Source organism: Paramisgurnus dabryanus, chromosome 5 (genome assembly GCF_030506205.2).
Source record: "Paramisgurnus dabryanus chromosome 5, PD_genome_1.1, whole genome shotgun sequence".
Lineage (NCBI taxonomy): Eukaryota > Metazoa > Chordata > Actinopteri > Cypriniformes > Cobitidae > Paramisgurnus > Paramisgurnus dabryanus.
In genome coordinates, this window is record NC_133341.1 from 33,799,992 (window position 1) to 33,815,674 (window position 15,683).

The 15,683-nt window shown below is 36.0% G+C and overlaps 2 protein-coding genes across 7 annotated transcripts in view; both read right to left on the reverse strand.

Moving 5' to 3' along the window:
* Nucleotides 1–2,113: 2,113 nt before the first annotated feature.
* The window catches only part of dcc (DCC netrin 1 receptor), a 234,782-nt gene continuing 221,212 nt past the window's right edge, over nt 2,114–15,683 (reverse strand). For all 5 annotated transcript variants that reach the window (XM_065251235.2, XM_065251236.1, XM_065251234.1 and 2 more), the window contains 2 exons: nt 3,705–3,847; nt 2,114–2,510 (listed from right to left, as the gene is read on the reverse strand). In XM_065251235.2, coding sequence (XP_065107307.1) covers nt 2,421–2,510; nt 3,705–3,847 — 233 coding nt within the window. In that variant the 3' untranslated portion in view covers nt 2,114–2,420. The remainder of the gene's footprint in view (nt 2,511–3,704; nt 3,848–15,683) is intronic.
* On the reverse strand, nt 9,414–15,587 carry LOC135732176 (uncharacterized). Of its 2 annotated transcripts, XM_065250076.2 has the most exons (5): nt 15,482–15,587; nt 15,265–15,372; nt 12,989–13,088; nt 11,459–11,572; nt 9,414–10,026 (listed from the first exon to the last, which is right to left on the reverse strand). In XM_065250076.2, the coding sequence occupies exons 1-5, from the start codon at nt 15,520–15,522 to the stop codon at nt 9,550–9,552; spliced, it is 840 nt and encodes a 279-aa protein (XP_065106148.1). In that variant the 5' UTR covers nt 15,523–15,587; the 3' UTR covers nt 9,414–9,549. The 2 variants fall into 2 exon arrangements, with proteins under 2 accessions (XP_065106148.1, XP_065106147.1); XM_065250075.2 differs by having other exon boundaries at nt 15,265–15,567.

Sequence of the window (15,683 nt, forward strand, 5' to 3'; positions counted from 1 at the left end):
GAAAGAAAAAGAATGCACCATTCAAATAACATTTCTCTATAAAAAGGAACATTGGACTGCTCTACAGTGCATTACAAAACCAGCAAATGTATTACAACATCATGGGTAGAAACAGTCTGGAGGTTTGTGTTCATTTTTCAACAACACCCCTCTCTCCCTTCACATGGAAAAATTTCTTTTGTATTTCAACGACTACTCTAATTTGGTTAACAACGCTAAAATCAGACAATTTAAAGATTCAAGTCAACAAACACATAAGCGTGATTCTTCATCTTGTATTTGAACTAAAATCAACAGCGTGGGATCTTTTAGTTTTGATCTTTGTTAGGGGTCAAAGTTCAATTGTTCACAGACTCTGTTAGTGTTTCTATAACACATCAGTTCAAGATCTCAATGATGTCAGTGTTAAATCAATCCCATCATTCACTGAATCCACAGACATAATCCAGCTGTCTGAAGAGAATGAATGATACAAATCTTCACTTCATCACTTCAGTATGAATATTTAGCTTCTGTGGAACACAAACAAATCTTTCTCATTCAACCATCACATGATCATTTACATCCAATAATTACACATTAACCCTTTAACTGGATGCACACATTCAAATTAATATAACTCTGGCATTTTCTGGGTCTAAAAGCCTAATCCTGGTCTTGTTTTAAAGAAGACACTTCAAAGTTTTTCACAGAACTGTCTGGAGGTGAAAATATTTAATAAATTCTAGTGGTTTTACCAACAACGGCCACTAGGTTTCATTGGTTTGCTGCATACTTTTGCCACAAATTACTAAATTACTGTCACTGCATTATTATTGCTGCTAAAAGGTTTTGAAATATGAAAATCACATTCTTAGACCTTCTCAACGATATATAGTCTGTCGTGATAGATTAAAATTGACATGCAAAATATTGAAGTAAACCCAGGTGTCGCACTCATACGGCAAGGCCTCTTAAGGCATGTCGTGCCAATTCAGATGTATGGAATAAACTTTACCAACACGTGATTGATTTCGTTTGTCCTCTAAAACGTTTAAAAGATTGTGAGAAGATTCTTTAAAAAACTCTTTGTGCTCCAAAGAGAAGTTGGGCATCTGGAACCACATGAGGACGAGTGATGAAGACTATAAAGAGTATCTTCTGATGTGTAACACAGAAACCTAACAGAGAACCACACATCTGTTATCATACTGAACTAAATGTTATTCAGTTTTTCCTTCTGAGCAAAATAAAACCTCTAGAAATAAATCACACTGTCTGCCAACAGAAGAGTCTAAATCATATATTAAATATATTAGTAAAAAACCACCGCCCATCCCATCCCAACTGAACCCCGAGTCCCTGACGTCCATGAACTGTAGAGTAAAAAAACACCAGGCAGAGACTATCACACAGTATCATGTGTGGCTACAGGGATCTGATCTTCATGAAAACACACATGTACAACATACAAGAAACATATGAAAATATAGATACGTCTCTTCATGACACAACACCTGCTCACTTCATTCTCACTTCAGTTCTCTCTTTGTGGTCGATAAGCAGAAATCAACATTTTCACAACGCAAATAAATAAAGTAATCAAAAAAATATATAGGCACATAAAAAATGTCTCTTCTTCATAAAAATGCAAACAGAAAAGACAAGAAGGTGAAATACGAGTGATTTGGACAAAGCAGCGTCTCTTTCCATTGGATTTATGATGCATGAACCAGAATCACTCGTCTTTCTGAAAACTCAAATTCATTCAGCCGCTGGGCTTCACGACACATCCGCTGCTCACCATCATGGAAAAATATACCATAGACATTATACTGTTTTAGTAATAAAGTGAGTCTTGTTCACAACACATGTCTACAAACCAAACGTAAAAGACAAAAATCTTCAAAATCTTTGATGCTGGATGGAAACACAGTGAAAAAAGAGTGTGGAGAAACAGGTAAGAATATATCATTCACCTCAGTGTTTTAAGGGATCTTGGCAGTAAGAAAGTGTTCAATGAGGAGTTTTTAAGATAATGTGAAAGGGCCGTGAACATCATTCCCAAATATCCTGGTTATACGTCCATCGACACGGGATTTTCAGCGAGGATTCCCAAAATTCTCTCGGTCCCCGTATGTGAATCTGATCCGAGCACTGATATGCGATTATACCAGTGAAGAAACTGAAGTGCTGGGGATTCAGCGCCAGCAAAACCCACCAGATCTGTGAGAAGAAACCACTATAAAATTCCAAAGAACGCTAGAAAAGAGAGATTTTCCAACGGTCCGACGCTACAACTTTCCCTGCTGAGTTCAGGTTCAGGGTTTATACGGATGAGCGAGCGAGCGACTGACAGAAGTCTCCAGAGTTTCTCTATCAAGGCGTCGGGTTCCTCGGCAGGGATTGGAGATCTGCGGTGTCGGACGTCTCTGTGTTTGTTAAAAAGCTGAACCTGTGATTGCGTTGAGTTGCTTCATTAAACCCTCCAGACTGGCCATCTGTTCACTGAGATCGTCCTGCTCGTACACCTGCAGAAGAACCACACCAGCGTTCATTTCAACATCCATGACATCCCTTCATCATTTGACCTTATAGCTTAACAGATTTGCACATTTAAGAGCATTTGAGAGAGAGCATCGATGTGAGAAAACCATTAGTAAAATAAAACATGAGCTCTTTACAGGCTAACTGGTGTTATGGGCTGATAGTGAAAGGTCAAACTGGTGTTGTTTTAAGAGCAATCTTTCCTGGTTAGTTCATCACTTATTGCTTATCTATGAATGTTTTCAGTTCTGTCAGACCTTATCATTGTTTTCCTCTTTCAGATCAATAAAACTATCAATCATGCAGATGTTTTCTGATGGATGACATCATTTATTCAGATATCCTCCAGTCACGTGTCGCTGTTCACAATCTCATAACAGCAGCTTACGCTATTTTTATTCTACTAACTTTAACTTATTTATTTATATATAGCACATTTAAATGCAACTGTGTTCCCCAAAGTGCTGCACAAACCATACCAAGCCTAATCCACCCTCGATTTACCAAACACATTTAGAAGCAAAATAAAAACCAATATGGACGCCTGACTTCATACATGGACTAACAAACACCTGAACACCTGCTGATTTAAAGAAGTTAGTTGTGTTCTAGTTGATATTTGATCTAATGAAATTTTAATGTAAGACACCGAAGCGTCCAATTAGCTTTTGTAGATTTTCCTACGGATGCACTGAAGCGTCTGATGGATGTCCGTTTGTTTACGTGCTTCAGCTCTGACAGGATAAAGGTCGCTCCAATTACACTGAAATCTGTCTGATGGAGAAGTTTCCTGACCTTTCCACACCTGACACCTCGTGTATCCCATCAGTCCGTCTGTCCTGATAAACTATGAAAATCTCACACTCGTCTCTGAGGTAACACACTGGGTTATTGCACACATTAATATTAAGCATCTCGCTCTCTCATTGGCCTTTTCAACAAATTGCAATGAAAAAAAATATGTTTAACACAAATGTTTGATGAAAAGACTAAAGTGGAGGTAGAGATCTGAAGCTAACATCCATGAATAATTCTTTTAAAACAAGGAAAAAAATCTGTTGAAGGGAGAAAGCGTTATAATTTTTTAAGGCTTGTCCTATGTGTGCATGATGAGAGTGTTAAATGATGATTAGATTAATGATCAGTGTTAGTCTGTGATTCTGGTGCTACTAACTTACACTCGCTGGGTCGTCGGGTTGTTTCTGTCCTTCTTCAGCCGTCTCTGGTGCTGTCGGCACTGACACGGGCAATAACGGTGACCTCGCCTTCCCAGCCTGCCCCAGTGATGCTGTCTTTACCTGTGCTTTGGGTAAACTGCCACCTGTAAGCAGAAAAATGGGCGTGTCATCAGTGAGATGGGCGTGTCATCAGTGAGATGGGCGTGTCATCAGTGAGATCAGAGTCATTCAACTCTGATTCATGAATGTTCACACACTGGTCATGTTGGTCAATGGTGTAGTCTATTTTAGCCAACAATGCACCTGAACACACCTGTTTTTCAGACCATGGGTGCAAAATTGGGTGCAAATGCATTTGTAATTTAAACAACCTGAAACTGGATGTGAAAATGATAATTGCACCGGGTTAAAACTAGCAAAAAACACTTGCATTGTGCTGCATTGCACCAGGTATATGATGGGGCCCATTGAGTGAGACTCCACAGATCTTTGGTTATAAAGAGAAACCCCAGTAAACATGAATGAATACAATCAACATGGGGAGTTTGTTAGCATTCTCATTCTTCCCATAAGGGCTGTAAACTATGGAATGCATCTGATATTAAGGCAATTTCGGACTTGAAAAAGTTTACTTCAAGGGTTAAGTTGTGGCTAAAGGCAAACCAAATTTGTACCCATTTTTTATTTATTGTGTTTTTTTTGTGTTTGTTTGTGTATGTGTGTTGAAGAAATGTTATCTGTTTTAAAATGTTCATAGAAATGCCCAACCAGGGACAGGAGTTGAAAATTAGCTTTAGCTATAAACTCTATCAGTTACAGGCTTTGAAGTGTAACAATGTTTGCTTGTATGGTCCCTGTCGGTCCCACTTTATATTAAGTGGCCCTAATACCTGTGAACTTACATGGTAATAAGATGTGTACCTAGCACTTAACTACAATGTAAGTACACAGTGTTACATAGTACTTACAGCTGTAATATTTGTGTAAATACATACATGTAACAATACACTAAATGGTATGTGTAAGTACAAATGTGTAACAGGATTTTGGTAACAACGTTTTTTTTACTTCAGTAGGTACGCATGTGTAACATGAGTTATGTAACTACATTTTGTAATAGCATGTTTTTCAACTTGCGCACATGCAGTTACCAGTTTGGGATACATTGAACCTTTATGTTTCCAATGTATATATCATGTATTTATGACCTGCAGGACTGAATTAGACTAAAGTTTCAACTTGTAATACCAGTGTACTTACAGAGTAACTCTTCAGGAATTGTCCACTTAATATAAAGTGTAAAACATTTGAAACTAACTGTGTAATATGTAAACCTTAAACATCTGCATAACCCTGTAATACCAGTGTACTTACAGAGTAACTCTTCAGGAACTGTCCACTTAATATAAAGTGTAAAACATTTGAAACTAACTGTGTAATATGTAAACTTTAAACCTCTGCATAACCCTGTAATACCAGTGTACTTACAGAGTAACTCTTCAGGAACTGTCCACTTAATATAAAGTGTAAAACATTTGAAACTAACTGTGTAATATGTAAACCTTAAACCTCTGTATGACCCCGTAATACCAGTGTACTTACAGAGTAACTCCTCAGGAACTGTCCACTTAATATAAAGTGTAAAACATTTTAAACAAACTGTGTAATATGTAAAGCATAAACCTCTGCATAACCCTGTAATACCAGTGTACTTACAGAGTAACTCCTCAGGAACTGTCCACTTAATATAAAGTGTAAAACATTTGAAACTAACTGTGTAATATGTAAACCTTAAACCTCTGCATAACCCTGTAATACCAGTGTACTTACAGAGTAACTCCTCAGGAAGTGTCCACTTAATATAAAGTGTAAAACATTTGAAACTAACTGTGTAATATGTAAACCTTAAACATCTGCATAACCCTGTAATACCAGTGTACTTACAGAGTAACTCTTCAGGAACTGTCCACTTAATATAAAGTGTAAAACATTTGAAACTAACTGTGTAATATGTAAACCTTAAACCTCTGCATAACCCTGTAATACCAGTGTACTTACAGAGTAACTCTTCAGGAATTGTCCACTTAATATAAAGTGTAAAACATTTGAAACTAACTGTGTAATATGTAAACCTTAAACCTCTGCATAACCCTGTAATACCAGTGTACTTACAGAGTAACTCTTCAGGAACGGTCCACTTAATGTAAAGTGTAAAACATTTGAAACTATCTGTGTAATATGTAAACCATAAACCTCTGCATAACCCTGTAATACCAGTGTACTTACAGAGTAACTCTTCAGGAACTGTCCACTTAATATAAAGTGTAAAACATTTGAAACTAACTGTGTAATATGTAAACCTTAAACCTCTGCATAACCCTGTAATACCAGTGTACTTACAGAGTAACTCTTCAGGAACTGTCCACTTAATATAAAGTGTAAAACATTTGAAACTAACTGTGTAATATGTAAACTTTAAACCTCTGCATAACCCTGTAATACCAGTGTACTTACAGAGTAACTCTTCAGGAACGGTCCACTTAATATAAAGTGTAAAACATTTGAAACTATCTGTGTAATATGTAAACCATAAACCTCTGCATAACCCTGTAATACCAGTGTACTTACAGAGTAACTCCTCGGGAATTGTCCACTTAATATAAAGTGTAAAACATTTGAAACTAACTGTGTAATATGTAAACCTTAAACCTCTGCATAACCCTGTAATACCAGTGTACTTACAGAGTAACTCCTCAGGAACTGTCCACTTAATATAAAGTGTAAAACATTTGAAACTAACTGTGTAATATGTAAACCATAAACCTCTGCATAACCCTGTAATACCAGTGTACTTACAGAGTAACTCTTCAGGAACTGTCCACTTAATATAAAGTGTAAAACATTTGAAACTAACTGTGTAATATGTAAACCTTAAACCTCTGCATAACCCTGTAATACCAGTGTACTTACAGAGTAACTCTTCAGGAATTGTCCACTTAATATAAAGTGTAAAACATTTGAAACTAACTGTGTAATATGTAAACTTTAAACCTCTGCATAACCCTGTAATACCAGTGTACTTACAGAGTAACTCTTCAGGAACGGTCCACTTAATATAAAGTGTAAAACATTTGAAACTATCTGTGTAATATGTAAACCATAAACCTCTGCATAACCCTGTAATACCAGTGTACTTACAGAGTAACTCTTCAGGAACTGTCCACTTAATATAAAGTGTAAAACATTTGAAACTAACTGTGTAATATGTAAACCTTAAACCTCTGCATAACCCTGTAATACCAGTGTACTTACAGAGTAACTCTTCAGGAACGGTCCACTTAATATAAAGTGTAAAACATTTGAAACTAACTGTGTAATATGTAAACCTTAAACCTCTGCATAACCCTGTAATACCAGTGTACTTACAGAGTAACTCTTCAGGAATTGTCCACTTAATATAAAGTGTAAAACATTTGAAACTAACTGTGTAATATGTAAACCTTAAACCTCTGCATAACCCTGTAATACCAGTGTACTTACAGAGTAACTCTTCAGGAACGGTCCACTTAATATAAAGTGTAAAACATTTGAAACTATCTGTGTAATATGTAAACCATAAACCTCTGCATAACCCTGTAATACCAGTGTACTTACAGAGTAACTCTTCAGGAATTGTCCACTTAATATAAAGTGTAAAACATTTGAAACTAACTGTGTAATATGTAAACCTTAAACCTCTGCATAACCCTGTAATACCAGTGTACTTACAGAGTAACTCTTCAGGAACGGTCCACTTAATGTAAAGTGTAAAACATTTGAAACTATCTGTGTAATATGTAAACCATAAACCTCTGCATAACCCTGTAATACCAGTGTACTTACAGAGTAACTCTTCAGGAACGGTCCACTTAATATAAAGTGTAAAACATTTGAAACTAACTGTGTAATATGTAAACCATAAACCTCTAAATAACCCTGTAATACCAGTGTACTTACAGAGTAACTCTTCAGGAACTGTCCACTTAATATAAAGTGTAAAACATTTGAAACTAACTGTGTAATATGTAAACCTTAAACCTCTGCATAACCCTGTAATACCAGTGTACTTACAGAGTAACTCTTCAGGAACGGTCCACTTAATATAAAGTGTAAAACATTTGAAACTAACTGTGTAATATGTAAACTTTAAACCTCTGCATAACCCTGTAATACCAGTGTACTTACAGAGTAACTCCTCAGGAACGGTCCACTTAATATAAAGTGTAAAACATTCGAAACTAACTGTGTAATATGTAAACCATAAACCTCTGCATAACCCTGTAATACCAGTGTACTTACAGAGTAACTCCTCAGGAACTGTCCACTTAATATAAAGTGTAAAACGCTCACAACTAACTAGGTAATATGTAAACCTTAAACCTCTGCATAACCCTGTAATACCAGTGTACTTACAGAGTAACTCCTCAGGAACTGTCCACTTAATATAAAGTGTAAAACGCTCACAACTAACTAGGTAATATGTAAACCTTAAACCTCTGCATAACCCTGTAATACCAGTGTACTTACAGAGTAACTCTTCAGGAACTGTCCACTTAATATAAAGTGTAAAACATTCGAAACTAACTGTGTAATATGTAAACCATAAACCTCTGCATAACCCTGTAATACCAGTGTACTTACAGAGTAACTCCTCAGGAACTGTCCACTTAATATAAAGTGTAAAACGCTCACAACTAACTAGGTAATATGTAAACCTTAAACCTCTGCATAACCCTGTAATACCAGTGTACTTACAGAGTAACTCTTCAGGAACTGTCCACTTAATATAAAGTGTAAAACATTTGAAACTAACTGTGTAATATGTAAACCTTAAACCTCTGCATAACCCTGTAATACCAGTGTACTTACAGAGTAACTCTTCAGGAACGGTCCACTTAATATAAAGTGTAAAACATTTGAAACTAACTGTGTAATATGTAAACCATAAACCTCTAAACAACCCTGTAATACCAGTGTACTTACAGAGTAACTCTTCAGGAACGGTCCACTTAATATAAAGTGTAAAACATTTGAAACTAACTGTGTAATATGTAAACTTTAAACCTCTGCATAACCCTGTAATACCAGTGTACTTACAGAGTAACTCCTCAGGAACGGTCCACTTAATATAAAGTGTAAAACATTCGAAACTAACTGTGTAATATGTAAACCATAAACCTCTGCATAACCCTGTAATACCAGTGTACTTACAGAGTAACTCCTCAGGAACTGTCCACTTAATATAAAGTGTAAAACGCTCACAACTAACTAGGTAATATGTAAACCTTAAACCTCTGCATAACCCTGTAATACCAGTGTACTTACAGAGTAACTCCTCAGGAACTGTCCCCTACACTGTATTTATATATTTAAGTACTAAGTAATAATCATCAACAACATGTACTTACTATAGGGTTGGGTTAGGATTAGGGTTTGGTTTAGGATTAGTTGCATGTAATTATACATAATTAACTGTCATTACTATAATAATTACATGTAACATGTGTAACTAAGACACTGTAAAATAAAGTGTTACCATGTCATCTTTTGGAAAACAGCTGTGTATAATAATTACATGGTAAAACCACTAAATTGTTTACTTAATATAAAGTAACACTTTATTGACCAATAATATGTAAAGCTCAAACCATAGGGACTGTGTAACACTGGTGTAGTTACATGGTAACTTCATAGGAACCATTAATTGAATACTAATTATTAAACACTTTTCACTGTGTTAAAAACTATGTAACAGCATGATCAGATAATTAAATAGTCACCAGAATCAATCTGGGATAATACACATTTAATTAAATCTAAACCTGTATGCATTTCTAATGTCATGGATCAGCTGTGCCAAGGCACCTTTCCTATTTCTTCTTCCCAGCCAATAGTGCCACTGGATGAATTTCAGGTGTTCCCTTAATAATTTTGTAGTCTTGTTACCCCTGAATCTTGATACCTGCGACTTGATGGCTAGCCAGGCCCGTTCAATATGCTGTGTGTGGCAGCCAGTTTGGGGATCAACAAAATTTTCGCTGTGATTTACAGTTAGATGTTTGTATCCTAGTGGTCGTAGTGCATTCAGATATGCCCTCCAATTGTCACTATAAACAGTCGACCCTCTTCTGATGTGCTTTGTGATAATGGGCATCAATGTGTTCCTGGAACGGTCCTTTACCATCTTTAACAATGGTAGGCGGCGAGCTCCTTTAACCTCCATCATCCCAAACACCCAACCTTTTCTTCTCTGCCAAGTAGTACAAAAGCGGCCTCGATTAAACTGAAAATGCATAAACACAAGAAACATGACAAATGTTAAGAACAGTTAAACCTGGTACTGTATGTTTCAGATAAATCTCACTTTTAGTCGGATCTCCCCATGACCTAAACATTAAAGTGATAGTTCACCCAAAAATGAAAATAATGTCATGTGAGACCTCCGTTCATCATCGTAACACAGTTTAAGATGTTTTATATTGAGTCCGAAAGCTTGCTGACCCTTCAATGAAAATCTATGTACGGTATATTGTCCATGTCCAAAAAGGTAATGAAAACATCATCAAAGTAGTCCATGTGACATCAGTGGGTCAGTTGATGAAGCATCAAAGATACATTTTGGTCCAAAAATAACAAAAATGACGACTTTATTCAGCATTGTCTTCTGTGTCTGTTGTGAAGCGCATGCGCGAGACTAAAGTCACGTGACTGCAGTGACGCGGCTGACCTGTTATTCTCAGTTATCTTTTATTTTCAAACTTACAGCGTGCGTCTCCTTCAGTATTTTCGATGTTTCAACACATTCTAACTGACCCACTGATGTCACATGGACTACTTTGATGATGTTTTTATTACCTTTCTGGACATGGACAGTATAACGTACGTAGATTTTCAATGAAGGGTCAACAAGCTCTCGGACTAAATATAAAACATCTTAAACTGTGTTCCGAAGATGAACGGAGGTCTTACAAGTTTGGAACGACATGAGGATGAGTCATTAATGACATTATTTTTATTTTTGGGTGAACTATCCCTTTAACTCTTTCCTTTTTAAAAAAAAAAGATGCCAGCCACCGACAGCATTTTTTTATGATTTTCACGGAAGTTTAATGCCTTCCAGAATTTTTTTTTAATAAATAAACATACAATATAATGAAAGAACATACCCTCTGCTTTCAAACCAAAAAATGTTTAATCATATCTTCATTTGTTCTCTCTTATTACCTCTCAAATATGGGTAGGTTTCTTCAAAAATGCCAAATCTTGAGCATAAAAGCTGAGATAATGAGATTTAGTATGACTTTTGTTAGAGATCAGATTCAAAACAATGATCAAAACATACACGGAGTATTTACTATTTTGCTTCAGTTAGTAGACAATAGCGGAAATATTGCCATAAAAACTTGTCATTGGCAGGGAAAGAGTTAAACATCTAAATAACAACAAACTGAAGAGAACTTAATAAAGCAATAAGCCCCAAGAAGCAGTGGGTTACAGAGCATTTTATAACAGCTATGGGGTGTTAACTTAATGGAATTATAATGTTTAAAAAAAATGAACATTATGTTTTTTGTACTAGATTGTGGAATTTTTATTTGATATTAAGTATTATACATGATATTAATGCTGGAATTATTAGTGAATGCAGCTTTACCCACTTTAGTATTTTTCAACATGGTAGAAAACTACCTTTCTATTTCTCATGTCAGATTTACCTTTCTCTTGTGAGCAAACTTAGACTCATCTATGGCCACAAACTTCTCCCTTGACTTCCCTCCAACTCTTAGACCTGTTCTACTTTTCAGTTTCCTCAACGCCTTGATGCAAACCTGTAAAAAGTATGTAGCCATAACAAATTGTGACAAAGGGTATTCTTATAGACCATTTTGCAATATGTAAACAACACTGGTCCAAAAACACTTCCTGTTTCAGTTTGTAACTGTTTTCCTTACCTCACATATATCTTAAAGATGTTTAACTTTTTGATTCAGTTCTATCCACCTTATTTTTGAACGCAGTGAAGTGACGTATTTCCCTTCTTTGTGCGAGACGTCCATTTCAATAGGCAGTCGGTAGAAAACAGTGTAGTGAGACCTTGCATAAAACATGATTTATGGTATGGTAAATATTTACTACACCTGCTATGTACAGTATGAACCAGTGTGAGGATGAAATTAAGATATCGTCTGAAATATTATATGAATATATATTCAATCATTTCGTGTTGTTGCTCGTGGGTGACGGGTCGTCAATGCGCATATATAAAAGCATAGAGGCATACCAGTGTCTTTACAATGGGAAAGTCAGTCGAGTGTTTGTACCTGGAATATACCAAGACTTTGTGTTTTTAACATTTTCAGGTGATGGATTAAAATGTCACAACTGATCCTTCATGCGATCTGACAGTCAGCAGTATCTTTCTCATTCAACACATTGTAAGTTATTTAAACAAACCATAATAAACATTTTAAACTACAATTACATGTATTCAGTATTGTTTTCATTTTATGAAAATATTGTTGTGCAGTAGATAAGACATGAGCTTAGAAAATTATTTGCTTATTAAAAAAAAATATTTTTTTATTTAAAACATAACAAAAGTATGCGCAAACACATTAAGAACTATTATAAACATTAATTTATAAGCAGTTTATGTCGAATATATTCTGTACTTAAATCAAATTATTGTTATAATGTATAATAGTAGAATAAATCAGCTAAATCAGCATATTTTGTCAGCATAATATCAGTTGTTTTTAAACAATTATTGTTCAATGTCAGTTTCTATGAAAGGTTTTACTGGATGGATGTGGATACAGATCATGGATTCACATGAGCTACACATTCAGCTCTTGTGCGTGAATTCTGGTTAAAACAAATGTTTTGTAGAGATTTACTGCGTTTGTACCAGCTATTATAGCAACCCCTAACTGCACAAATTATGCCGGTCTTCCTGGATTTCATAATAAACATTAAAAAGCCAGTCAAAATGACACACTCGTGTCCCTCGCAATACGACTACCATTAGCTTTAGAGGCTCACCGGAAGTCTTACACAATAAAGCTCAATTATGGCGGCCCCCGCATTTATGTAAAAAATAAGGTGGATATGTTCTGTTGGTTTTATTTTATCCCGACGTTTATGCAGTGTTAAAAAACTGAAACATGAAGTGCAATCTAAACCAGTGTTGTTTACATTTAGCAAAATGGTCTCTATACAAATGCTTTTGGGAAAAATGAAGCTACCTTTCTGAGCAGTTTATTCATTCTGGACAATGTTGTTGATGTTTTGGCAACACAGTCTTCCATCAAGTCAATTTGTCTTAGTTGTAGACCTTGGGAAAACCTTATAAGAAAATTATTTTCATTAATTAAAAATAATGTCATGCCAAAATGTCATGATGTACAGAAAAGACTATCAAAAATAAATATTCCTTTAAACAATGGTACATGTCATTTTGAAAACATTGCATTATTATTTTTTTTGTTATTCTTGGTAGTAATAACTAGTTCTTAAATTTGCCTGAAGCCACAATAGTTCTTTTTACACACTGTGTAGTAAGGCAACTTCATGAAAAAAATAACTGTACTGTAAAAATATGAAAACTGGGATTTTACAGTTGTTCTCGATTGCTAAAACACTATAACCAGGCTTTTGAACTAAAATTTCAAAATCATAACGCCATTTTTCAAGAAGCACAATCATTTTTCTGAACTATAAACACTACTCCCCTGCTTCAACACATGAGTCAAATTTTGTGAACTGTTACTTCAAAACTCTACACAACAATCCCTACATTTCTCGGGGCTTACACCATCTGGTCATATGGAAAGCACTAGCATTCAATAATGTTCACTCAAGTCAGCACAGCTTAGGCTAACAATTACCAAGGTGGAAACACTAAAATAAACACACATCAATCAGATCCTTCAATATATAGATAAAACAACATGATCTCACAAAGTTCCGTGGGATAGTCACGGAATTTTGTGCTCATTTTTCCGTGGCATTCTCACGGATCTCCGCATTTTTCCGTGGCCCTGCTACGGACGGTCTTTTTCCGTGGCATTCTCACGGATTGGTTACTCAACTGCTTTTTCCTATTTTCAAACCATTTTTGCTTCGGTTTAGGGTTAGATTTGGTGTTTGCATTAGTATGTCACTTTAACTATTGGTTTATATAATTTTTTCTGATTTATTCTTTTATATTTTCTAAACTTTAAACAATTGTCGCCTGGCGTTGGGGTTAGAGTTGGGTTTGGGTAGGGATGTCATTTCATGTAAATCTAACCCTAAACCGAAGCGAAAATGGTAAGAAAATAGGACAAAATAGTTGAGTAACCAATCCGTGAGAATGCCACGGAAAAAGACAGTCCGTAGCAGGGCCACGGAAAAATGCGGAGATCCGTGAGAATGCCACGGAAAAATGAGCACAAAATTCCGTGACTATGCCACGGAAATTCGTGAGATCAGGTTGAGATAAAAGGGCCAGAATCGGTTCACTGAGCTTTGGAACAATGGATCCACAGAGAAATGAAGGAATAGGTCCAAGAGAAGGAGAAGGAAGAGGAGGAGGCAGAGGAGGAGGCAGAAGAGGAGGTAAAGGAAGAGGACATGGTGAAGGAGGAGGAAGAGGACATGGTGAAGGAGGAGGAAGAGGACATGGTGAAGGAGTAGGAAGAGGAGGAGGACGTGGTGAAAGAGAAGGAGGGAGACATAGAGCAAGGTGACAAGCAGTCTCAGATGAAACTCGAGCCACTTTAGTTGACCATGTCCTTGTCCATGGTATGACTATGAGAGAGGCTGAGCAACGAGTAAAGTCTAATTTGAGTCGCTTCACTGTTGCCTCCATTTTCAGCGCCTCGTGAATGTGTTAGCATTTAGCCTAGCCCCATTAATTCTTATGGCTTCAAACAGAGATAAATTTAGAAGCCACCAAACACTTCCATGTTTTCCCTATTTAAAGACTGTTACATGAATAGTCACACGAGTAAGTATGGTGGCACAAAATAAAACTTAGTTTGGAGCCATAGGAATGAATGGGGCTAGGCTAAATGCTAACATATTCACGACGCGCTGTACAAAGATTAAAAGTGCATGCATTGAAAAAAGATAGCTATGTATTTATTTATCTAAGTTGAGGTAAGAACATAGTAAAATATTGAAAAACTGTGGTGTTTTCCTTTAAGGCACAATAGTGTGTTTAGTGTAGGTAGCCTTCTGTGTTAATAATTTGAATAAAAAAACTGTACAGTAAAAAACTGCTGAAAAGTACTTTGTTTTGAGAAAGAGCTACATACAAGCTGCATGTCTAACATTACTTTGCAAATAAAGTTACATGTAACATTAGTAGTACAACAGGGCTCATTCTAAGCATGAATGTGTTAGTATCAAACAAACCTGTAAGTTAAGATTCAACTTCGTACAGACTTTAGATTTTGGAATAATTATGTAACCACATTAACTGGCTATGTTGTTACAGAGTAGTAAATGTGTTAGGTAACTAGCTACTATACATTACCTGTATATGTATTCCATCCACTTAACCAGGGGAATCCTAGAGTTATTAAACAGTGATCCATTGCGAATGGAGAGCCTAACTCTGCGATGCGTGTTTCTTCGACATATCCTTAAAACAGTCCAAAATATCAGCAAATACTGTATAAGAAGCAAGCTGCATAAAATCAAGATTAACGTTAGATGAAAACAACGAGTTAAACGTGCCTTATGCGACTTACCATATATAACCATCACGTCCGTTGTGGGCTGTAATTCGCATCTTTTTTCCACAGTGACGACAACTTGGTGCTTTGCAAAGCAAGCCTTTCTTCTGTAGCCATTTGATCATTAGCTTTCTATGTTTGCCATCACTGCATAAACGTATCAACTTATTTAATTTTCGTGAATACATATCTAGATACTGCTCATTTACAACATAGT

What these genes read in the sequence shown, in the direction of transcription:
- LOC135732176 (XM_065250075.2), bottom strand. Translation starts at nt 15,494, where the DNA reads ATGGTTATATATGGTAAGTCGCATAAGGCACGTTTAACTCGTTGTTTT. An exon ending in TGGATGGAATACATATACAG is followed by an intron (nt 13,089 to 15,264) that starts GTAATGTATAGT and finishes TTTTCTTATAAG; the next exon opens with GTTTTCCCAAGGTCTACAAC. An exon ending in AGTTTGCTCACAAGAGAAAG is followed by an intron (nt 10,027 to 11,458) that starts GTAAATCTGACA and finishes ATGCATTTTCAG; the next exon opens with TTTAATCGAGGCCGCTTTTG.